The 27679-nt window shown below is 31.9% G+C and overlaps 1 protein-coding gene across 1 annotated transcript in view; it reads left to right on the top strand.

Moving 5' to 3' along the window:
- Window positions 1-27679, top strand: part of LOC115877070 (fibronectin type-III domain-containing protein 3A-like) — a 268442-nt gene that overhangs the window by 229287 nt on the left and 11476 nt on the right. Inside the window, 10 exon segments of the mRNA XM_030893144.1 lie at window positions 17471-17635; window positions 19349-19431; window positions 21441-21606; window positions 22206-22412; window positions 22612-22626; window positions 22629-22662; window positions 22665-22776; window positions 24368-24580; window positions 25765-25983; window positions 27275-27442. Coding sequence (XP_030749004.1) covers window positions 17471-17635; window positions 19349-19431; window positions 21441-21606; window positions 22206-22412; window positions 22612-22626; window positions 22629-22662; window positions 22665-22776; window positions 24368-24580; window positions 25765-25983; window positions 27275-27442 — 1382 coding nt within the window.

The raw sequence follows: 27679 nt of genomic DNA, 5'->3' as shown, positions 1-27679 counted from the left end.
TTCCAAAACGAAAACGGAATGAATTAAATTGGCGTCGAATATTTTCTAATTTGTTCTAGAACAAATCTGAAGTTGTCTCTGAAACTGAATTCTGTCAATTCTAAACTGTAAAGTTAGACAATAGTTAGACAAAAACAATGCTGTCCTTGTCTAGGCGGCCATACTTGTCGTGAGGAGAATGACAGGAATGACACTAATGACTGTTTCCAATTTTCCTATTTCACTGTCACCCCCCTGGTCTATACCTCTGGTACAAAGATTACATCTCTTCAAATTTCGTTCAGTTCTAATACCACCTGTGACGTCACTAGGAAAATAATGAATAAATAAAAAATAAAGAAAGTTGACAGGAGATCTGCATTTTTTGGGGTTATGGTTAAAAATTGTTTATTTTTAAGACTTTTTAGTTCGTTTAATTTAATAATTACTAAAACCAGCAGTTTCAAAAATATATTTAAAAATAATAATTATCTATTAACATGGATTTGGACCATAATAGGTAAGAATACTAAATTTATTTCTATATTCGGTATAAAATTGTTTATTAGGTTTTAATTTGCGATGTTTATGGTAAATAATTTTTCATTTTATTGCCTCTGAATTCACATGAGGACAGAGATGGGATATCTATGGAAAAGTAACCACAAGAGGAATTGTTATATCATTTAAAAAATGTTGGGAAGTTTATTGTTTCCCATCGAAAAGTAGAAAATGCCAATGCAGATGAATGTATTGTAATTGTGATAGAAGTAATTCCAAGGGTGAAGTTATTATAATTAGTGACCTGTGCTTCTTTTACGTATGTAGATGTTTCAGGTTTGAGAATAAATCGGTTGAACAAGAAACCCAAAATTTAGAGGAAGTATTTGCATACCCAGAATATGCCCATCAAAAGATTATATAGCTCAAATTTCCTTTGATCGTAGGCAATTATTCAATGCAAATTAACTTTTAAGTGACTGAAATATTAAATAGTTTACAATATGGTATATCACTGTAAAAATATATTACTTTTAGGTACAATTAGGGCCAGATACATTTCAAAAAGTAGAATATTATTTTATATTAAATGAGGTATTGTACCAACAATCAATTTATATTAAGCTAAACGTAGTACGCTATAACGGACCAAGGGCCGTCGCGAGGGGTGGTGGGACGGACGGCTCATTTCATTCTGGAAGACTAGCAGCGACGTTGCCAATAGTTCTAGACGTTTCAGCACATTAAACAGTAAACATGTCCTTTAATAGTAACGCATATATCTTCTGGTTAATAACATATATTATTACGCATGCTTCTTTAAAAATAAACTATTAATTTAATTAAGAAATTGAGATTTATTGATATCCGGTGAAGGTTTTAAAGTCACCTTTTCTGCAGATCAAACTGAGGAGATAGGCGCAAATTTGAGATGCGGCAATGTCGCCTTCTCTATCTCAGTTGATTTTTACAGTACGTAGTCAACCTCCGATTGTTTGATCGGGTTAAAATGTCTAATGTGATATCTGTTCTTACTAAATCTATGGTATTTCGCCACTTGCACTGTAAGAAAACCTACAAAATAAAATAATATTTTTTTTTCCATAGCAACTGTTAAAATTGCCTTATATCTATCAAAAATAGTAGATAAAATAGTACTTTAACCGCAAGGGTAAATTAAATGATACTTTAACAGCGAAAATAGGTTAAAAACTTTATTTCTTCTCGCACGTTTTTTAATTGCTTCTATTTTTGAAAATTGTTGTATTCCTTTTCATAAGATATTCGGGATTTAAATGGAAGTAGTTTGGATATGGCGTTTGTCGCCTCAGCCTTGAATATCTGTTGGTTACTTATTTCGTTTTGAGCCATTTCTGGCTCCAATTCAATCAGCAATCGACACGAAAGAGATATAAAAAATATTGACTCAAAACTGACAACTAAAGAGACAGCTTTATTTATTTGTCAAATTACATAGAAACCAACGCCAACACAGCACACTATTTTTTCTACTCGTAATAAATTCCTTGAAATAATAATTTCTGAATATTTTTTAAAACGTAATCCGCTATGGAAAAAATATTGTTTTATACACGACCATAAAATTGCATTATCGTCTCCCGAAATTAATTCACTCGCGATTTCATCCCTCGTGAATTAATCTTTTCCCGGCAAATTTTCCCGGTCAACGATAAAATACCATTTTATCGTCTTGTATAAAAAATAACTATTTGTAAACACTGCTGTGTTATACAAAACATCCTCCTTTAGAACTTCATCTGTCATGTTAAGAAATGAAAGTAAATAAAAAGCGCCTCTGGTGTTTGTTCGCATACTAAAAATTTCAATCAGTACCTGTATATATTTTTAATATATTTTTTAAATTTACATTTTTTTAATAGTAACGTAATACACTACATTTAAATGAAATATATTACATAACAATTATGTATGTCAATTACAGGTTTGTCTTCTAACATTTTTTTGAATAAAAGGAATTATAAAATTTCAATATAGATATATTTTGTCGTAGGTATGAAAAAAGTAAAATATAAAATAGACAAAAGCTTACTTCCATTGCAATAAAACTGCCACTTATAGTTTTGCAATCCAAATGCAATATTTCTTTTTCACAAATAAAAATATCCGACAACACTAAAATCACTGAAACTTCCACGGCTGCCAACGAAAACTCAAAATATAGCAGCACTTTTTGTTTTGAACCTGCATATCAAAATTACGCTGTATACCATTATGTTTATATCATTATTATTGTGCTTTTGAAATAATATAAAATATAATAGAATTTTCTAATTACTAATTATAATTTGTGAATTTTAATATTTTAACTATCTCTGACAATAACTAACATTTTGTTATCAAGATGACATTTTAGACGGCAACTGACATACATATATGTCATAAATTTTAATTTTAAATATGTATGCAATATGATTTAAATTAATATGATGCAACCAATGAATGCAACTTTATACTAAGAAAACATTTAAATATTCACAAAATACAACAAAACGATAGCCATTCATTATTAACCTCTACAGATGCCTGAGCCTGAGCAGTACATTTATTTATATTAGACTGTAAAAAAAGCCTCTTTTATTTTTCCTTTAGAGGTTATCCTTCTTTTATGATAAATAATCTTTATGTTCTTTAATTCGAACATTTAAGGGTCTAGATGTCTCACCAATATAGAATTTATCAAATCTATGAATTTATCACAATCACATGGTATTTTGTATAGTACGTTTTTGTGTTCATTGGTTAAATTTTTTTTTTAATTTCTACCAACTTTCAAGAATCTGAAAGAATGTGTGTGACCTAAATTTCACAGTCAATTGAATCAGTTTATTTCATACATTTAGTTACATTTTCTTTATCGCACCTAATCGGTTTTGTGTCACTTTGAAAATTGCTGAATGTGTAAATACAGAAGCACCATTAATACATTTATTAAGTCAATGAACTTTCAGCTCTGATCGTTATTTACATTTACAATTAGATCTACACTCGAGAGGAAATATACAGAAAAAAATACATTCATCATACCGAACAATTTCCTTGTTTCTTGATAAGATTAAAAATCGATAATCATTAAGAACTACAATTAAAGTATTAAATTTCTATAATGTAATAAAACAAAATTCCTTAAAAATAGTTCGATTAGTGAGAGATGTTGGTGCAGTTGAGATAAAAAATAGTCTGGCTAATCTGTGAGAATGGATAATATGTCTGGCAGGTTAAAAATTGGATAAAAATTATTGAAACCATTGCCTTTATTTTTGCAGTCCTAAAAATGTGTTGGATGATTAATCTATATTGTAATTACAACTACAAATATAAAAAAACAACTATAAATATAGTCGATAGAAAATGACACTCTGAATCAGGGTTGGAAAAAATCATGATTTGAAAAAAAAATAAAAAAAAATCAGATTTTTTATTTTAATTCAAAACAATATTTAAATCGGATTTCCAAATGGCTAGGACTTATTTCCAATTAAAGTCCTATCCTAAATGGCTAAATCTTTATAACTCTACCCGATATCGATAACAGTAATAATTCTAGGGTGCATTTTGTCATTTTTCCACATCGGTCACCAATATATTTCGCAAAAAAGTCGCTCGCTTCAGATCAAAATGATTTTTTTTCAAACGTCTCAAACGTATTATTTTTTGTCATTTTAACGCCTAGCGCCTAAGCACAAAAGTACAAAAATATATTATTAAACTGATATTAAGTGTCAAATTCAACGAGTGTACAAATTGTTGCTCGATTACTGTTTATGTTATTTGCAATGTTTGTAATTGATTGAAAAATGATTTGTAATGTTTAAAAAAATAGTATGTATGTTCTATTAAGAGTAAAAATGTCCTTTTTGTGCTTCCTTGTAACGGCGGAATAGCGTTACAATGGTCCTTTAAAGGTACAGCATCATCAAAAAAAGTATAATTTTTACTCCTAATAAAACATATACACTATTGTTCGGAAATAGTCTTAAGTCGAGAATGAAATTAGTATTATCTAATGTCAAAGTGTAAAATACTTACTGCAGATCAAAATGTCGGTAAGAATTTGGAAAAATACAACCGTTTCAAAAAAAAAATATAAAACAACATATTTTCGGGAATAAAGATATAGTTTCTATATCAGAAGAACATAGTTCTGCACTAGACTGCGAATGATATGTATTCGAACAGCGAGTTTTTGTCACTTATACATAAATTTTAAAATAAATCCCTGCGTTTAGCGGTCTAATGGATTCACACGAAATTACTTCAAAAATCGGTCCAACATTTAAATTGGCGAATAGATATTTTTATATAGTTTTATAACATTTACAATTACTTTTCGATTTATTATCTGTTATATCTTTTATAGAAATATTTTTTATAGTTCTCTAGGACACATTTTTATAACTTTTACAGTTAATTCTTGATTTATAATAAAGTTTCAATAAAATTATTTTTTTGATTTAAATCACATGATTAAAATTAAAAAAATCACTTGATTTCAATCACGATTTAAATCATGCCAACCCTGCTCTGAATAGAATGACAAACCATATGTCAACTGTTGACATTTTCGCACATGGTTTATTTGAAATTGTAACATACAGTTTATAACGACAATTTACTTGAAATACCATGTGTGTGGTATCAAATTATTCGTAAAAAAATGTTTTTTCCAAATATGCCAATGAGCAACCCTTGTTCCATTTGAAAAAAATGAGATATGATTAAAAATACGATTTGAGCATCTTTTAAGGACAAGACACTAAAAACATTAGACGATCGAATCTATTTTTCCAAGGCTCCTTGATTAAAAATGAATGTTTTTAACACATCCATTGCACTCTAGATTGAAATTTAAAATACGATTTTTTTTAAGCGAAAATATCAAAAGTTGACATATGATATGTCATTCTATTCAGAGTTGTTTGAAAATGAAACTATACCGAGAGTGCCATTTAAAAATCAAAAGTTGTCATCATTTCCGTTGAAACAGGATATGACCAAAAACTGAAAAAATTATCTGAAATTTTAACTGAAAAACTGAAAAAATTTTATCTGAAAAAATTAAAAAGTTATGACCAAAAACAATTGAATACGTCAATCAATCCAAATTTATGTCATACACTAACATACGAAATCACGTTTTTTATCTGAAAAAATAAAAAAGTTATAGGAGTGAGCCACTTTTGAGATGCACCCGGTATATTCACCCACTGGAAAAATAAGTAGGTACAAAAAAATTCACTGGCTCCCGGACTAATATTTTTACATAATTTTATATCCTGTTCGACAACAATATTCCCAGACTTTTATTTTGTCCTTCTCTCTGACTGATTTTACTGTCGATTGCTTTTTCGTACTCGGAAACATTAACATAAACCTATAAATAATTTAATGGTCGCCGATTATAAATAGACTTACGATTAATAATTTATAATACCCTCATGGCTGAATAGTACCTACAATACAGGCGTGTTTTTTTAGTGCGCGTTACGAAATAACGAACGGTTGATTTCTGAAATGGTTCAATGAACGGTATAAGAGGGCTTTCAATTAGATTTCATCACATCTTTATGATCTAGAAGCAAACTATTTTCGGTCCAAAATTGGCATATTTCAGATAATATACAGGGTGGTCCGAACTGTATTCCGGAAACTTCGCCAGCTTATTCTGCAGATAAAAATAAGTAAAAAAGTTCTTATAAATGTAAGTGCTTAGTTTCGGAAATACAGGGTGTAGAAGTTCATTTTTATTTCGATTTTTTTCAAATAATTTCTGAAGTACCGTCAATATTTGGATAAAAATTGGTGTCTGGGAGCTTTTTGGCATGAGAAATTTGATTTTGATGTCAGTATGACTCCTACTGGTAGAGGGCGCCACCTGCATATTTTTTAACTGGTTTGAAGAGTAATAACTTTTCGTCCATGCCTGTATAAAACTACTGAGTAAAAAAATATACATTTACGACGTTTTTTACTAAAAAAAAATATCTTGATAAAAATCGCTACGAGTAATTGTTCTCGAGATATTTGAAATCGAAATTATCAATACCTTTCATCATTGACATACATTAAACATGTTGACTAAATAGTTATTAGATTGAAACCATAAATTTGAAATATTTTTCTGTCAAAAGTTTAACAGAAACTGTTTTATCATTATTTTTTCTCAGAAAATTTATGATTAATTTAAAAATATAAAAAATTCCCAGATTTATTATTTTAGTCAAATAACTATCTACTCTCTCTCTCTCTCTCTCTCTCAACGTGTTTATGTCTTGTCAATAATGACATGTATTGACTGTTTCCATTCTAAATATTTTGAAAACGGTTGCGCGTAACGATTTTTACCAAGAGATATTTTTTACGTAAGAAGTCACGGAAATGTATATTTTTTCACTCAGCAGTTTTATACAGGTACGGACGAAAAGTTATTACTCTTCAAAATAGTTGAAAGACATGTAGGTGGCGCCCCCTACTATCAGGAATCACATTAACATCAAAATCAAATTTCTCATGTCAAAAAACTTCCAGACACCAATTTTCATCCAAATATTGACGCTACTTCAGAAATTATTTGGAAAAAATCGAAATAAAAATGAAACTTCTACATCCTGTATCTCCGAAACTAAGCATTTTAGGACATACATTTATACGAACTTTTTAAAGTTTCCGGAATACAGTTCGTACCACCCTGTATAGTACGAAAAGTTACTTAGCTTTTTATGTTCTACCCCTTGCTCTTTCTCGTTTTACGCTATCTATTCCAATAAATAAAATAGTCGGTTTAAAATCAGAGAAATAGAAGGGATAGAGAATGAGCTTCAACATGGCAGAAGGTCTAATCAAGTTGGGCGCCATATTCCAGGTCTCCGTGTCATTTTGTATATAGGTGGTAATCTATAAGTAATCAAATATCAATTTGCTGTTTTCAACCATACGGGGGGCAATTTAAATTAGTGAAATTCTATCATTTATTATGGTTAGTTAACATTAATATGATTTATTTAATTATCAGTTTCAAAACTGCGTACAATATTGGTATATAATACACTAAATATACGAATATTCTGACAAAAGACGCTACGGACAGATGACCTTTTCGTCGTTAAACACTCGAAATGCCATTAAATAAGTATTTACAATTATTTCATGTTTACTTGTACAGAATTACGCGTTTCAATTTAAAATTTTTGCAAATTTGGTAAAAATTGTTCTAAACAACTTTTTGTTCAAGTTGTATATTCATAAAAAACATTTGGTTCATAATTATTTTTGATGATTACTTACCTTGTGTTTTTAATATAAACCTAGAAAAAATATGTTTTTGTTTTATTTTTTTTATTCGTCCCTTCAAATTGTGTTACAAAAACTGTTACATAACATGTCCTCTAACAAATATTTTCATAATGCATAAACATCATTGATTTTATTATGGGTATTATTATTAGTATTTATCTCCTGGTTTTTGTCGACAAAAAAAACTCAGTCTTGTAATAGAACATCAATTTTATATTTCGTAAAATTATTTTGATACAAATTCAATTTGTCAAAATTCAAGTCATTAATATATTGATAAACAACCCAAATTATTCCTAAATATTTTATTATAAAAAAAAACTGTTACTGGTAAGTTTGTAAAACACATTATCGTTTGTCTTAATACTACAAAAAATAATTTATTTTTTGCACAAAAGAAGCTTGTCGATCCTTATTTGTCCATACCAAAATTCTGTATGTACAACATACATATACCTAATTTATTATTAAGAAAATTAGATTATATGATCTCAGAATTTTAAGAAAAATTTTTTAAGATAAAATAGTTTCTTCTCAACTGTAATATTGTCAACTTTGGCCTGTATTTTATCTATTTAAAAACATGGGATTGACAATCCCCTGATTAAGTTTCATTGCATCAAATACCTTTGCTATAAATCCTGGCTCACAATTTAAAGCCATTGCAAAATGCTTTTGAACTTCATCATAGATTTTACAAGAATAAAAGTGTAATATTGAAACAAAGTAACATTGTAAGCTTCATGACTAATAATCTCATTTTTAACACTCTTTAAATATCATCTCGTTAACAATTATGAATATTATATGATTTTTCTCAGTGATTTGTGGCAGAGATACAAATTAATATATGCCCCATAACAGTTTTTAAATAAGAAACTTCTGCCTACAGATTTAATTTTCTTATTGGCATAATACCCTTTCTTTCTATATAAATCTTGCCATTTTTCCAGTCCAATGTTCCTTGTTTTTACAGTTGTAGGAATACTAAAAATGTTGACTATAGAACTCGATACTATGTTTGAAAAAGCCTTCATACCTGTAACTGTGCATAAATCTAATTAACTGAATTCTCCTCCTCTTGACACTCTGAACACAGCCGCTGCTAATGTTAGAAATATTTAGCACAAAACTACAACTACCTACAACAAACTTTACAATAAAAATGTTAAATTTTCGCTGTTCGATTAAAATACCCTATCTTATGTTTTCTTTTCCTCCAAATAATCTTCTTGTCAAGTAAGGACCAATCTTATTTGATATATTTCTGGTCACTTGAACTTGTGCTTTCATGGACACTATAAGAGTGCACTGTTTTACAGAACCACGAACATTGATTCCAAGTATCTTCTTCCTCCACACGTAATAAAAACATCCTCTTTAAATGGCCACATCATACACTTATTTTTGACCATTCCCAATTACAATCACGATTTTTACAAATCGCCTTTAGGAAAGTTAAAAATAAACAGTTTTGAATCATCTGTAAACACGATTATGTTGTATAAACTTACACATGAAAACTAATCATTATTCCCGGCGTATTAGCTTTCTTAGAATGACTATGAATATACAACAAGCCTTTTTGAATTAGTGTTTAGAATAATTGAGATAATAATAAATTTTAACTAGATAACAACACAAACGAAAAACAAAACAAAACAAACAGATGTCAATTGAAGAGAGGAAGTGACATCGAGACCTGGAAGATGTCTGCCATCTTGCCGTCGACAAAAATTTGGATACGCACTCGTCGAAGCTCATTCTCCCACTTCCAAATCTCTGTTTAAAATCAAATTAAGTCCAATGTCAGCCCTAGACTAAATGAGGTTAAGTCACATAAACGCAGTTTGGCTCAAACATCTTTGGTTAGTTTCGTTTATGTCCAAGGGTCCACAGTGACGAGAATTGATTTTGACAGTTTTGCTATTATAGGCTAGTAAATTTAAACATAATAAAGATAGTAAATTGGTTCCAAATTGCAGCATGCATACCTGTTTTAAAAACGGTTTTGCATTTCATTTGAGTTCAAAATAAGTTGTTACAACCAAATATTACAATCATAGATTTAAAAATAACCGAGTAGTTAGAAACTAACTTAAAAAAAGAACTTAAAATTCGTTTTTCTCAAATCTATGTTTGGTTACTTAATATAGTTTGCTTCTGGGGTACAGATATAGATTGTAGATAGTATAGCATTCAATAATTTCAGTATGGCGGCATAATTCTACACTCACCAAAAACGGGAACCTTAAAATTTTCATGTATTTTAAAGTTTTATATATATATTGTGCTCTAGTGGGGCGATTTTGAGGGTTCTTTAGGCAATTTTTAGCCCAATTATTTGACTTTTTAATATCTCTTTCTAAATTGAAAATGATAGTTGCCATCTGTCAATTATACGAGGGAAAACAAAATGTTGATATTTTGGTGAAAGTTTATGAAAACGTGTGAAAACACCCTGTGGAATATGTAAAAATGTAAAGCAAGGAATTTAAAAATAATTTTATCTGTGACGTAACAAAAACAATAAACACTATTTTATAAGTGTTGATGAACTTGTTGATGACTTAAGAGCAAAGGCATGATTTCAATCCTAAAATTTCTGTAAATCGTTACTCTATTCAGAAGCAAATATCTCCAATAAAAATAAAGCTATCGAGATGAATAAAAAAACAAACTATTGAAAAAAGACGTAGGTACCTAGATGATAAAATGATTTTTAAATTCTTTGCTTTGTTAGTATATTCCACAGGGTGTTTCAAACTTTCACCAAAGTATCAACATTTTGTTTTCCCTCGTATACTTGACAGACGGGAACTTTTATTTTTAATTTAGAAAGAGGAGAGATATTACTAAAAAGTGAAATAGTACTGGTACAAATTACTTAAAAAATCGGAATTAGCATAATTTTTTTACAATATAATATATTTTCATAATAATATAAAAGTAAAATTTCGATTTTGTTTTTTAAAAAGTACCAAGCAGCACCGATCGTCTACGCTACTGATGCTGGAATGTTACCAGTACGCACAAAGAGGCTACTTCGCAAGGTATCAGGCAGTACCGATTTCAATGAGAACGAAGAGAATTCTCCGATTGTGTGGTCATTAACCTCGCACTTAACGAAAAAATTAAGTAATGCCTTCCCGACTGTCGAGGATGCTTACTGCGTACATAAAATTAAGCAATTGATTATCGGCAATATGTCGAGAATATATTCTCCTCAGTGTAATATTATCTCTGTTAACTAAAATCGATATCGATATTTATTGGGACTGAACAATAGAACTCACCGCCAGAATTTCTTTAAAAATTTCAAAATACTTACTCTTTCTTCTTTATTCATTTTTAAATCCGTTTTCTTAATCCGCAAGCACATATCTGCTATTCCCGAAAGGCCATTTCCAAACTATCCACTTAGGAAATCATCGGCATCCTATCTTGGTCCAGAGCCAGTACTGGGAATACCCAAATGTATGGCCCGTAGTGCACTAAAACTCTGGATCAGGGAAAAGCACAATGTCCATTGGAGAAACAGACACGGGCACAGGCACAGCAAGGCTTTTATCCAAGAACCTAGCTTTAAAACCGCAAAAGAACTTCTAATGCTTAGCAGGAATAAAGTGCGGATTACAACAGACCTCTTGACAGAACACATAGCTGTCAAGTGTTACCTGAACAAGCTCAACCTGTATCAAGGAAGTCTTTGCTGCAGACTCTGCGATATAGATCCTGAAACAGCGGAGCACAATATGTCATTGCGAGGCTCTGGATCGCAAGCGACTGATTTTATTTGGGAAAGCTAGGCTAGAACCGGAGGAACTATGCTCCCATCCTATCAAGGACCTGCATAAGCTAGTGCAAGGCACAGGGATAGGAGAATGGGTGCAGATATGGAAGGGGGACAAACACAATAGGCCTTACAGGTCGCAATGTTTCCGGCAGAGGACGGCCAGCTCCTTGTTATGGAAAAAAAAATCCACCTAGGAATGTCGATCTTTATCTGCCAACCCCGAGCTCAGAAAAAATGAACTTATTTTTATTCCAAAAATATGTAGTAATTTTATGTCCACGGAATATTGGGATACCCTGTATATCTTGTAATGTCCATGGTCTTTAGAAATTCCCAGAAGTGTTTTTCAGTCATGAATCGTGTCATTCAACTAACTATCTCTATTCCCATGAATTCGTTAATGGAATTTTACAAACTGCATTCTTTATTATTCGGCCACTCGTTTACTTCCGTATGGAGGATAAAGAACATCCGGCTTTGTGTATATTCGGCTTAGTTCAGTTTAATCTGATTTCGTCCATTCCTAGCCCTCTTTCTGTACAGAACCACGACCTTCGTAATTAAAGAGGCCTGGGAGAACGACTGGTGACGTCACGAAAGTAGATCAGATCATCGTATATTAGCTTTGAATAAAAATATGATGAAAGGAGGATAATAATATCCATGTATTGCCAGAATTGAAGGATTTTACTGTCAAATTTCGTCGGATGAAGGGCTGAAGGATTTTTATCCAAAAAGAAGACCATGATATGAAGGTTTTTGGCAGTTTTGTACAATAAAAATTGTTAAAATATGTAGTAAAAATTTGAATTGTTTTCCGACATCTATTTTTTCACTTTAACTGTGTTTAATTAAGAGGATGCCTGAGTTTAAAGTAATGTTGCTGTCAAAAAGTCCGCATTTTTAAAGATTTTTACATTTAACAAAAAATTAATAAATACATTTTTATCTTTTAACACATCGTATTCCACATATACCATAACTAAACCAAAGTTCGTGATGTTGAAAAGAAATCAAAATATAAACGGAAAACATATCTAATAAGTCAGCTGATCATGGCGAGTTGTATGATTAATTATTCTCTGTTCAAGCAGTCATTGTAAGCAATGGATTTTTTGAAACATACTTTATAATACTGCTGTCGAGTATCTATTACAGCATTTTTGATCATGTTATTTTATTAATAAAAAGTTTATTTTAGTACATCGCTGTCTAAAAATTACCAGAAATAAATTTTTAAAAATTTTCTCCTAATTATAAAATAGGTAAAATACACGAAATTTGGCGATTTTTCACAAAATCTGGAATTTTTTGTGAAGTTGAAAGAATATAAAGGTTTTTTAAGGCTTTGTGTGTTGAAAGAATTCGCTCGAAAATTTCTGGCAACACTGGATGGAACTGACATCATAAACCCCCATTTTACACTGGCGTGTTTCAACTGAACATTTGAATTTGTTTTTTAGGGCTTTTCTGAGGTTTTTTTGTGCTATACATATATTATATATTCTGCAATTAGTTTCGTCCAGAAGTAGCAAATCTAGGAGTATATTATTGTGTCAAAACCTAAATTAACAGTGATGTTATTGCGAATTTCAGAAAATTACTGTAAAATAATTAATTGTACAGCGTACAGTTGATCCCGATCAAGAAACTAAATAAATAAGAGAATCATTTTCTATAGTAAGTATCGGTATTTGTAATGTCAATTTTAGCACTTTTGGTTAAAATTTTATTATCAATATATGTAATACATTTTTGTTTAAAATGTTTCAACTTAAAAAGACGTCATTGAATGGCGTCATCATAACGAGTCTCGCGTATTTGGCCAATAAAAAACAACTATAACAAAAATGTTGATATGGGAAGTAATGGTGCATTGTTCAAAAGCGATAAGTTTTTGAAACCATGAGTTTAACTACGAAACATTAACACAATTTCCAAGTAATCATTGAAACAGTTTTTAACAATGATAACTACTAAATAATACAATAATAAATATAAAAATAGTTTTGAAACAAAACATCCCCCTTGAGAACATTTTCTGTAATGGCAATGACTGGAAGTGAAAGCTATACTGTGCGAACAAAAACTAGAGGCGCTGCTAGTCATTAAAAAATTAACAAATATTCATTTGTTTTTTAAATATGTCCATACTTTTATTTCGTTGTGTTTTGTAAATAGGTATTCGGTGTGTTATTTTGGCAATTTCCTCATTAATTACTGGTATATTTGTACTTATTTTACCAAGTACATTTTATTTTAATTATTTTTATTTAATTGCATTGGCTTTTTTCGACCGAGAACGCAAACCTGCGAAGAAAAACTGTAGCGTTCCTAATTGCGACAACAAAAATGGCAGTTTTTTTCATTTTCCAAATCCTCGGAAAGATTCGAATTGTTTTGTACGTTTTTTTTCAGTAGTATAGGTATGTAAAATACGTAATTCATAATAACATCAATAATTGTTTTATTTTTATAAACGTTCGATTGGTTATTGATTTAAACATTTTTTTTTTATTGTGACGAAATAGGTATATTAAAATTAAATTATATGTTAGGTATATATAATTTTTTGTTGTAATTTTTAATATATAACGTAATTTTAATATACCTTTTTCGTTACAATTAAAAAGATGTTTCTGTAATATTAAAAAAAATTAAATTAAATATAGGGATCAAAGATAGGGATCAATACTTCATGAATTTAGTGCGCGAACAAACTCAAATGGGCGCTTCTTTTACTTTCATTTCATGACATAAGTCAAAATGCAATGACTAAAGAATCCAAGGACAAATAACACCCGAGAGCATCAAACGATGTCACCAAACAGTGCCGTGGCACATATTTTTCTTAACTTAGCTGTTTGAGGAGATATTTATATTTTTTGATAAATGTTTTGACTACGCCTATGGTGTATACGGTGGTATTATACTAATTAATTGCGAAAAAAACGTATTAAAATGTTAACAAAAGGTACAAAACTAGTATCGACGTATAGCACACATCAAAGTACATAGAATATCAGAAAAATAATTATCGAATTCAATAAGAAAACTAAGAAAACGCTAAAAAGGTGGATTGGACTGTTTATTTACCTATGAATAATAAAACGGCTTTTACACATGAGCTGAACAACTAATCACCATTGTAATAAAGTTTATACAAAGTTCACTCCCCACAAACTATTAAAAATCGCTAAAATTGTCGATGGTTACCAGTTGATGACTCGTTCGTTGCCATCAAAAGAATGGCGTCTAATGTCACAAATTCTGCCCGTATATGGGTGTTGCATGTCCTTATATTCTTTAGTCATTGTCAAAATGGATGTTTTGTGAGTACTATAACGTAGTAGTGTGGACAGCACAACAAATTACATTTGACAACTTAAGCTACGATGACATTTGACTGGTTTTGCATTGTTACCTCTCCATTTTTAATTTAAAAATAGACGCAATTTTTCTTAAATTACTTAAAATCGGCTTGTCCGAAATTGTTCAAATTTGGCATGTGTATTCAGCATACGCAGACCTATTTACGATTTTGCTGTAAAATTTACAGGGGAGCCAATATTAGAACAGTTCAAAATTTGCATGAAATTTCCTGTTTCCAACGATGATGCACCACCCGGTATACAAGCAACTATGAACATTATTCGACAAAATTCAACTGTTGATCTTGATGATATCGTCCCATTGCTGCCAAAAGTCACTAACTTACTTTTTATTACTTCCGAGAAAAAAACGTCTAAAGATGAATTGCATTGCATAAAGATGTTATAGTTAGTAACTATTCTGTATTAAAATAAAACATAAATAGCCAAAAATCGTAGTTAATGACTTTTGCAATCGATTCTCCGCTTCAAAACATAGTGATTGAATTTGGTTACAGTTGAGGGTTGGAACCTTTGGTGTTACACAGCAAAATAAAAACACTAAATTTTGGTGTATTGTGGTGATTTAGTGTTTTTATTTTGCTGAATTTGGTTGTTCGGAAAAATGTTAGTGACTTTTGGCAGCAATAAGACGATATATTATATCTTTGCCTTATATCTCTTGTCTAGTCGTTAAGTCTAAGCCATGTGTCATACAGACAGAACAAACTAAATGACAATGAATTATATTATTTTTGCATGTTCTTTAGCGAGGAATTTGTTTGAAACACTCTATATTTTACTCGTTTTAACGTTTTATCGATAAGCAATTTTAGTATGCCGACGTGGTACTTGACGCAGTACACATAGTTCCGCCAAATTCGTGTTCGTTCTGGAGATAAGGCTAAAAAGTACCGTTACGGCTACCGAAATAACATATGTTTCGCTTATTTCGTGCTAAACGAATGTATAGATGAAGTAATTACAAGTGAGGAAAGTGAAAAATTGAGTTATAATAGCAAACGACATGGAGAACTCGAAGGTAAACAACAGAAATATGTTGAATTAATACAAATTTTGATTTATTTATTAAATTCCCTATGTTATAGTTCATCGTATTAATAATAGTATATTTTGTAAACACTCCTCTGAATTAGTAACATTGTTATTTTAAGAATGACTTGGTTTGATCATAAATAAATACAATTTAAGGAGAAATTTTAGATTGTTTACCAAATTACTGCTTGATAGTGTCAGCTGGCAAGATTATTTTTGTGTCAATTATTAAGGAATATCTCCTGGAATTTTTAAATTATTACTATAAAGACATAAGAATCACACATTTTTTTCTGAATGAGAATAATGTAAGATATTTGTTATTATTATTTGAGTAATTTGTTATTATTAATTTTCGGTTTATTATTAATGAGTATAGCAAAGTACTCAAGTGCTAATAATAAAAATACTTTAAATTTTTTTAAGACTCAATTATAAATTTTTTATTCTGTCTTGGAGCAACAATACGGCGGAATTTTTTCAGTTACTTTAGTTAATATCAGTGGAAGAACTATGAGAAGAACCTATTCAACAACATTGTTATTAATTGTTGCATAGTCCAGCTTAATAATCAGTGATTAAGCTTGACCGGCACATCTTTACCCACTTTTACATATTTCTTTTTAATCAAAATATTTTAGAAAACAAAAATAAATTAATTATAAATAATATATAAACAGTTATTATTTACATTAACAAAAGTTACCTCCTTAACAGCACTTAAGGGACATAAAGGGTTATTACTACCGCTTTCCTGTTCAAAATATTCTAATAACGTTGCGATGAGATTTTTACAACGGCTATTAAGCTATCTGGTACACTTCGCACTAAAAGACTTTCTAAAAAGAACAATGTTCGACTGCAAGGTCTGCTAGTAAAAATTTTTAAGCTCAGAATATCACAACACAATTTATTTAAACCAAAAACTTGTAATACAAAACTAAATTATCAAAACAAATGACAATGTCAGGAAAAAAAGAAATATGTGTGGCAACTTGACATTTTTTACAGCAGAGCTACCACCTGAATCCCCAGCGGGAAATTTAAATCCGAGTTAATCAGCACAGCGCCGAATTTGTCCATGGCTGGTAACAATGAATTTAAAAATGGCGGCCTCGATTACGTAACTAAAAGTTTAATTGGCATCGCTTATATATTTTCATTTTTAATTTTGTCTGTATATAAAACTGTATGGAAATTTGTAAAAGTATAAACGGGATTAATCGTTTTAGAACAAGCAAAAATGTTTATAAAGAATGCGTTGTATTTGTTTTTTTGCAGTTGTAGTAATTTTTAAAGAATGCATTGCATGTTTTTTACAGTTGTAGTAATTTTTTTACAAGATATTTTTTTATTTTAAAAAAGATATGATAAAAATATTATGGTTATAAGGAAGAAAAACGTAAATATATTGACAGTTTCTATTTTGTTATAGGGTAGCGGTGGTCCAGGGAGCGGAAGCAACCAGTCCCAACAGTACTACCCAGGAGGGATAGCCGGTTTCCCGCCACAACCCTACCATACCATGCAGGGCCCTCACCCTATACCTAGTCCAACGCATTTAGGGCATTCGCCACCCCCCAACCCAGCGTATTATAAGGTAATTAATAAACTTATTACACACCAATGAAACATTTATATACACACATGACCAAAATTATTGCATATTATAACGATATTTTTATTTTATTTTGGACCTAACATGATTCTTTTTATATTTTTGGATATATTGGCTTACTACACGACTAACTAATATAAAATTAAAAATCTAAGTGCTTCTAGGCTGTTATTATAATTTTATTTCATAATGAGTGAAAATCAACAAAAACAATTTTCATTTTACACAGAAATTATTGAAAACAATTTTAATTATTTCTCCCAACTAATAATCTGTATTGCCTCCCCGAGCCTCAATGCAAGCTGTGAGACGACGTGGCATGCCCTCAATTAAGTTGTCCAGAAGATGTTGAGGAATGGCTTCCCATGTTTCGCACGCAGCAATTTTCAATTCATTTAAAGTAGGGGGGGATCATTGCTTTTGGCAATATGGCGGTTTAGCATGTCCCAAGCATGCTCGATCACATTCATATCTGGAGACATCGGTGGCCACCACTGTTTTCTTATACCCTCTTCCTCACAAAATTCGCGAGCCGCTAAAGTGCGATAGGGAGGAGCATTATTATCGTCCATGTAAACAAATTTAACCCACACTGTCCCTCGAAATGGACGCACAATAGGCTCTAAAACGTCTCTAAGATATGAGGCACCTGTCATTGTGCCATCAATAAAATCATGAGGAGTTCGAGCTCCGTGCATTATACCTGCCCATACCATAATGCTTCCCCCTTGAAACGGGACATGGGGTTGAGCTGCATTCAAGCATGCTCGTCTTCCAGATGTTCTCCAGACCAAAGTTCGTCGCGAGTCTGATACTAATCCTATTCTTGTTTCATCACTAAACATGACGAAATTCCAATTAGGTCCATTTGCTCTCATCTCCGCAGCCCATTGTAGTCGCCTAATTTTGTGCTGTAAATTAAGTTTCGAAACAAGAGTGAGGCCTCCTTAAATGTAATCTTCTGTCATGGAGTCTTCTTGCTATGGTCTTTCTTGAAACATTTACTCCTTCAAGGCGAGCTAACTCATTTTTAATAGAAGTACTAGAAAGCAGGGGATTGCGTCGTGCAATTAGGGATATTTGACGGTCTTGCACAGCAGTAGTAACTCTCTTTCTACCTCTTCCAGGCCGGTCTGTAACCTTGTCTGTCTCACTGATTTTTTTTTAATATTCGCGAAATATCGCTTTGGCTAACTTCTACAATTTCAGCTATTGCAACTTGCCGGTAGCCCTGTTGAGACAGTGTTACTATTCTGACTCCATTAAACTGTGAAATAATGTTTCTAGACATTTTAAGGCCAAAACAATGGTCAAATTTCTTCTGAAACCCAAGAGACCACAAATCGAAATGTGCAAGAATTTGAATAATATTGGGTCTGAACGATAAACATTGTTTACAATATTCATTTTAACAAAAAAATGTTTATTACAGATTATCAAAGTTATGTATAAAAAAAGATTCTTTAAATTCCTTTTCGTATATTTTTAAACGATATATGCAATAATTTTGGCCATGTGTGTATTTTTATTTTATATATAATATATTAATAAATTATATACGTAGGTACAGGAGAAATTATTAATTCAGGTACATGCACTAAGAAATTATTCTTTTTGACCTTAGTGTGTTTTTCTTGTAACTAAAAATACTGTACGAGTATAATATACTTATTGGTAATGTCGTTTATTTTCCAGGATGAGAGAGCACAAAGGCAGCATATAAAATTAAAAAAGAAACTCCAAGAAAAGCATCAAAAAGGGCCAGAATTATCACCTAGGTAAATAATGATTTTCCAAAAATTCGTTAAATATAAAAGTATGGTATAATATAATATTTTATTAGTTTAAGTTCTAATGACCCCTTTACACACAATGTTTTACCTGTCAGTCTTGCCTGACCAGTCCAAACGTGTCAAGTAAAACCTTGTGGGTAGTTATGAACTAAATTAACTTCTTCGCCTTGAAGAATGACCGTCTTGAGAACTGTCGTCACACACAGTTTTCTAGACAGTTTTACCTGACAAGCTAAACTGCCAGGTAAAACGTTAGGTGTAGACCTAGTTTTAGTCTAATAGACAAGATAGATGTTTTGATGCCATTTTTTTTTGTATACCGGGTGTTTCTCAAAAGAGGCGCACCCCTATAACTTTTTTATTTTATCAGATAAAAAAACGATATTTGGTATGTTAGTATATGACATACATAAATTAGGATTGATTGAAGTATTCAATTTGTTTTGGCCTCTTCCTGTTTCACCGGAAATGACTACAACTTTTGATTTTTAAATGGCACCCTCGTTATTTTTTTTTACTAAACCATATTCGAAAATATCAAAAGTTGACATATGATATGTCATTCTATTCAGAGTGTCATTTTCTATTGAATAAAGCAACAAAACACCTAGGGTACAATTTAAAAATCAAAAGTAGTAGTCATTTCCGGCGAAACAGGAAGTGACAAAAAACAATGAATACGTCAATCAAGCCTAATTTATGTCATACCAGCGACTTCGTTCGCGTCGACTTAATCATTTGTAATGGTGATGATAAAGCAAAGCAAGAATTTCCATTAACATACAATACTGGATAAAATTTTCTCACATTTATGTCAGCATGAGAAAAAACAATATGGCGGGATTATTATATAACTTGGAAATATTTGAAGGGTAGTTTCATCTCGTTGGAATTTGACTTTCGAAAAATCCGTTTGCCAAAAATAAGTAATCAATTACCCAACTTTTTGGAACACCCTGTATGATTTTTATTAAAAAAATTCAAAATATGTAAAAAACTAAAATAAATTATGCGTGTCCAAGCGTTTTCCCGAAAGACTAACCGTTTTTTAAATAACAAATATTGTAATATTTAATGGGCGTTTTCAGCCTCACGGAATTCGAGAAACCCCTCTTTATCGAACCTCTACACCCCACAGTCAATCCGTTTGCCAAAAATCAGCTTTAAACGTTAAGCAGTTTAAGCAGAATCGTGATTACTTAATGGTCATATTTTATGAAACATCCTGTATAAATTTTTAAGAAATCTTAATATATGTAAAACAACAAAATAAACTATACATGTTTCAGAGTTTTTCCGAAAACCTCACCGGTTTTTAAAATAAAAATATTTTAATATTTGAGGGTTAGTTTCACCCTCTTAAAATTCGAGTTTCGAAAAATCCCTTCTTATCGAACCTCTACACCCTAAAGTCAATCTGTTTTCCAAAAATCAGCTTTTTACGTCAAGCGCTTTAAGCAGGATCGTGATTAATCAATGACCAGATTTTTCGAAACACCCTGTATACATTTTTAAAAAATCTTAAAATATGTAAAAAAAGGAAAATATACGTGTTTAAGCGTTTTTTCGGAAACTTGACCGTTTTTTAAATAAAAAATATTGTAATATTTGAGGGGTGGTTTCACCCTCTTGGAACTGGAATTTCGAAAAAATCCCTTCTTATCGAACCTCTATACTCTAGAATCAACCTGTATGCCAAAATTGAGCTTCTTACATGGAGTGGTTTGAGCAGGATCGTAATTAATCAGTATGTCAGTCACTAAAGGATTTTATATATTAGCACAGATAACAATATTAGTATAGATACCAAATCTCGATTTTTTATCTAAAAAAAATAAAAAAGTTATAGAGGTGAGCCACTTTTGAGACGCACCCGGTATATCTTAAAATTGACGTCCAATCTTGTTCTGGAAGTAAAGTAAGTTTTCAAATAAAATTGAAATTATTGATCATAACAATAGTTGTTTTTTTTTATAAAAATTGTTATATTTCAGAAAAGATTTAGTCAACGGCCTCAAACGGAGTCCTACAGGGTCAACGAAAGATAAGGGTATGAATAGTGTAGGTACGAGCGAAGATGGAGAAGAGAGCAGTGTGCCTGATGAGGAAGATTCCGTACAGGTGGTAACGGATGTTTTATCATCAGTGCAAGCACCAAAGGTAAAAAATGCTATGTGTTTATGATGATACCGGTAGAGGAGTGCACAAATTGCAAATTCCCAGTTATTAATTTTGGAAAATTAGCATTAAAAAAAAAGTGACCTGCTTTATAAATCCAAAAGAGTCTTGGTAAATCCTATAATTTTATTGACAACGTCGCAAATTCTATGCGAAGGCCATAGATGACATACCCATTGACATACGATGATCGATTAACTGTCAATCGAAAAAGTCATAAAATTGCTGGCTTGAGATGATGTAAATAAATATATTTTCTTAATTTTTATGCTTACAAAGATGATTCGTTACATTTTTGTGCTTAAATTAGGTCATTCCGCGTCTATATAAGGCAATAAAGTGCTAATATGTGATGTTTTTACTGAATCCGTGTAGAAAATTTTACAATTTACTGTCCGTCGCCTGTACCTAAAATACGTTTTTTTGCCGCTTTTTAAAGATAAAACACATTCATCCAACAATTTTTTTGCTTAAAAATGTTCAATTTAAGATAATCTTGCATACAAATCCCAAAAAAGTGTTAAATGGGGATCGTGGGGATCTATTGTGCACCAGAGCCGTAATTATAGTATGTTTTTCAGGTTTTAGAACTAAGTTCCCGTAGTGCCTTATTGCAGTGGGCGCCCCCGCTGCACCTGTCCGAATCCGTAAGCAACGACAGCGGCACCAACGAGATCGACATATCCGAAACGGATTTGCGGTACGAGGTGTTGCTGAGCGACAAAAGTAGGGAGATGAAATTCAAGTCAATTTACAACGGATCCTCGCATTCCTGTGAATACAAGTAAGTGAGTCGTTAGAGCTCAAACGCACTGACGAGGTTAATTTAGTTTAACTTGCTAAGTATTTATCTAATAAATTTGTTGGATAAAAGGCAAAGAGAAAAAACACTAGTTACTAATTTTGATGATATGGTTGAGGTGACTTGATCATGTTATTACAATAAGCTCTTTAATTATTTAATTCGATATTATTTTGTCTTGTTAGGATTTAAAACCTGGCTTCAAGAATACTCTGTATGTTTGCAAGTACATTTGGACAATTGCAAGGATACGCCACTGACCCTGTGAAATTCGTAACGCCGGCCTGTGAACCTGACCAGCCCTTGCCGCCAAAACTAGGAGCCAAGACTAAGAATTCATTACAACTCAGGTATACATCACTAAGATTTTTTTAAACAGAAACAATAAGTCAAAATAAATTATCGTGGTGGCATTAATGACGTAAATAAGTTATTAGAGTAGTTTGACGAGTGTCCATTTTCATTTTATATTATTACTCAGAATCTCGATTGTATTTGATGGTTGTTAATAGGACTGCTCATTCAGCCAAAATGTTTGCCAGGTGCATGCGAAAACTCCTCGCTTTGTGACGTAATTGTAGTCCTGGTTATGATAGCGTGTGTATTATTGGTTGCCGGATGTAAAACGTTCATTATTTAGTTTATTTATTTAAACACCTTATGTGTATGCAGTATAGAAAATTAACTGTATAAATCGTATTAAATACTCGGATAATGCATTTTTAAGAACAGCAGTTCCCAGCATCACCTTTTGCAAGCATTCTTTTTAGAGTACTTCCATATTTTGTTTTAAAATAATTAATAAACAATATCGTAGGCACTTAGTAAGCACTTTGTCACAATCCACAACACAAAATGAACGTATTTATACACTCTATAGCTCTAAAAACTGTAAAATCACCTTTTTCACATTTAAAATTGACAAAATAATTAACTCAAAATTTCTCAGCTGTTATTTTTATAAGTTTACCATAGGCAAATAATAATACACACTATCACGACAAGGACTACAATGACGTCACAACTGACAGCTGAAGCACGGGAAGAGGCGAACATACATCTTATGAGGATGAGCAATCCTATTAGTTTGCCGTTCTTGGTTGTTACCTATAAAAGCTAGAAGGAATTATGGCATCTTAATTCCCGTTAATAATGTAACAAGGGACTTATGACTCTATTTTTATGGTTAGAGCAACCAAGACTAATAAAAACTTATATTACTTCAGTAAGAAATAAAACAAAGATATATCAGACCAAATAAACTTTTAGTCACGTGATTAAGTTTGACTGGCACAGCGTTGCCCACTTTTACATATTTCTTTTACCTTAATTAAAATATAAGGAAATAAAAATAAATTAATTATAAATATATAAACAATTATTATTTACATCAACAAAACTCACCTCCTTAACAGCACTTAAGGGATATAAAGAGCCATTACTACCGCTTTCCCGTTCAAAATATTCTAATTAGGTTACGATGAATTTTTTGCAACGGCTATTAAGCTATCTTGTACACTTCGCACTAAAAGTGGTTCTAAAAAGGACAGTTTTCGACTGCAAGATCTGCTAGTAAAAATATTTCAACTTAAAGTATCACAACACAATTCATTTAAACCAAACACTCGTGATACAAAACTAAAGTATCAAAACGAATGACAATGTCAGAAAATAAATACATAAATGTGGCAACTTGACATTTTTTACAGCAGAGCTACCACCTGAATCCCCAGCGGAAAATTTAAATTTCAGTTAGTCAACCCGGTGTTGACTATACCCATGGTTGGCAACAATGAATTTAAAAATGGTGCCCTCGATTACGTAACTCAAAGTTTAATTGGTATCGCTTATAAGTCATAAATTAATCTATAATTAATTTAAAATTATCAATTTAGTAATTTTCATACCCAACCTAGATGATGTTTTTTAATTTTCTTTAAGGTGGAACCAAGTAAACGACAATGGAGCTAGAATACTCTTCTATAGCCTAGAATACGATGCTGGGAAAGGAGGCGAATTCGAAGAGATCCATAAAAGTAGGGGAAAGACGCAGTTTAATCTGCAAAAACTGCTACCCGCCACTGCCTATAGGTTTAGATTAGCTGTAGTGAACGAGGTGGGGAAGAGTGCTTACTCTGACACTGTAACTTACAGGTAAATAACAAATAAACAAATAATAAGTTAACTAATACTAAAATTCCATTGTCTTTATATATTTCAACTTAAACTTGATTTTCATGCATCCGTTGTCCGACGATAGGATGATGCGATATTAATGTTATGGGCTAAATTTAAAAACTTTGATTGGTTAGAAAATTACGCAGTTTTTTAATTTATTGCATTTTTATGCCTCCGTTCATCGGATATAAAGTGCGTCTGCTGGATCTGTGTATATGAAAGGAATGCGGACAAAAACATTTAAATAAACAGCATATTTTATACGTCAGACTTGACGAGTACGTCACCGCAAATCGCTCCGCCCACTCATTTTATTGGCTACTTGCAAATTTGTCGAATTTTTATTGATGGGACGCGTCCTCTAATTTTTTACGAAAAACATCGAGAGAATATCGTTTCCCTTCTCACGGATACCCCGTAGCTACAGAACGGACAGACGCACTGTACGATTTTCTTGTAATTGGTGTCATTTTATATTTTTATTTCCATAACGATTTCGCTGTTTTACTTATACGTATATACTCTAAGAGCTAGCAACGTTTTCGAGAGAGAATTTTAAGAAAGCTGGTTCTTTAATATATATATTTTGCTATGCTCTCCTGAACAGAGTGCGGACCGTCTAGCTGCGCGTTCACTCCTGCTCATCATATCTGTATTAAACAGCTGTTTACTACTGCGCATCGCAAATTCGCCCTGGACTTCAGGAAGTAAGGAGGGTAGGACCAACCCATGTGTAGCATATTTAGTTTCATAAAAGGTGGCAAGGTAGTCTGAAAATCGCGTTATTGTATCTCTACTCATAAACGAGAAATCTCATAAAACACAAGAAAATGGGATACCCTGTACAGATGTGATGCGCAGTAGTCTACCGGCAGCCAGACGGCTCGCACTTTGGTCAGGAGAATAAAAGATATATTAAAGAACCAGCTTTTTTAAAATTCTTGTTTTCCTGATGGTGCTAGCTCTTGTACCATTATATTTTTATTAAGGTTAGATTAAAATTGTCAAAAAAGTGTCAAAACGTCCGTTATCGTACGATCTTTCTCCGTTGACGGGCTGGAGTAAAAAATTTACGGATGAAAAGTGGCGCGAAATTAATTGTCTACCGCATTCAAAGATAGTTGCATGTAATTATTTGAATAATTTGATGTTTTTTTCAGAACCACAGAGAACCCGCCAGCTCAACCCGATGCTCCGACACTGATAGAGGCCACCGTCTCAACGCTTCACTTGAAATGGAACCACCGGCCTAAAGATGACGAGTTCGTGCTTCAAATGAACGATCCCAAAACCAAGTACGGCCACATGAACGTTTACAACGGACGGGAGACGTACTACATCTGCCAGAGACTTAGCTGTTACAGTGATTATACTTTTAGGTATGGATTTGTATGTTTTAGCCATCATAATTTAGTACAGTACATCTGCTGGATCTGTGTCTATGAAAGGAATGCGGACAAAAAACATTTAAATAAACAGCAATATATTTTATACGTCGATTTGACGAGTGCGTCACCGCAAGTCGCTCCGCCCACTCATGTTATTGGCTACTTGCAAATTTGTTGAATTTTTATTGATGGGACGCGTCGTCTATTTTTTTACGAAAAACATCGAGAGAATATCGTTTCCCCTCTCACGGATACCCGTAGCTACAGAACGGACAGACGTACTGTATATATTCAATTTAAAGCAGTTTTGACGTAAATGGGTATTTACAGGTAACTATCTGGGTATATACCAAGGATATATAGGTATATACCTATTAAGGAATATTGTAGATATTCGAAGTTCTCGGTGTTATATTTCATATGGCATTATCCACAGTAAATTTTTATCAAAGCCACCCAATGATATTTCTCTCGTATTTTACCGTTGAAAGAGTAATGTGAAATAATACCGCGAGTATCTGCGAAACCGTTAAAAATTTTGAAATACTTTAAATACAAAAAATGTTCATTTTTTAATTCTCCATCTAATAAAGAAATAGCCTACATCATTTAAAAAAAAGAAGAAAAATTATTTTATATTTTCGAAAGTTTGGCGTAGAATTTTGAACACCCTGTGTGATTTAAGAATACGATATTTATAGGAAAGTAAGTACAGACCATCTAAAGTAAATAGGTTGAATTCAGGACAGTTCTTGTATTTTTAATAATTTTTTTAAGAAAGCCTAAAAAATATATATTTTTTATTTATTTATTAATATCTCTGAAACTACCGAAATATATTTACTCATATCTTAGGATTATGTAAAGTGGTCTGAAAGAAAGCCAAAAATGCAATAATACACAGGGTGTCCCATTTAAAAAAATCATCCCGATCCACTCACACTTTTTTGAGCCTCCCTGTAGAAGTTAAAATATTTTCCATAAATACATAGGTACTTTAGGTTTGCACTTAAGCTCTCCGTTCTCAGAACTTCGTCTGTCGCCAGCGACATGTCAAAGGAACCAATGAGATTTATATAAAATTCAAACAGCTGTCAATTTTAAATTTACCACACAGCTCTCATTGGTTGTTTAAAATGTCAAACTGTGTCGCCAGCGACAATACAACGTTCTGAGAACGGGGCTTTAAACAAAATTCACAAGTTTTTTTTATTCTAAGAGCTACAGATGCCCGACGCACTATTGCTGAACCCTGTATATTAATAAACAATTTAAATTTCAGGTTAAAAGCTAATAACGAGGGTGGGACGTCACCATGGTCCGAAGAAGTTACTTTTAGGACCAAACCTGATAGACCGGATAGGCCCTCTAAACCTGTAGTCAAGGGCAGGATACATGCGTATTCATTTAGATTAAAATGGGAACCACCTCATAACACTGGTGGAGCTGAATCACCTGTAGTAAGTACCTAATAAAATCCTAAATTATGGCCCCAGATGTTTCCGACAGACTTTTGTTTGACGTTTTAACTGACATATTTGTTATTATTTAAACTTCACTTTGGACTCATAGATAAAGGAAACAAGTATAGAATGGAATGCTCGGCTTCCGCCAAACTTATAATTATTATTTTGGGTGCATACGTTGTACGGGATCTGGCATTATTATATGTTAAGAACAACCGTAA

This window comes from Sitophilus oryzae, unplaced genomic scaffold (genome assembly GCF_002938485.1).
Source record: "Sitophilus oryzae breed Bouriz unplaced genomic scaffold, Soryzae_2.0 scaffold_1442_pilon_pilon, whole genome shotgun sequence".
In the NCBI taxonomy this organism is placed as follows: Eukaryota; Metazoa; Arthropoda; class Insecta; order Coleoptera; family Curculionidae; genus Sitophilus; species Sitophilus oryzae.
This window is presented reverse-complemented; position numbering and strand designations above follow the sequence as displayed.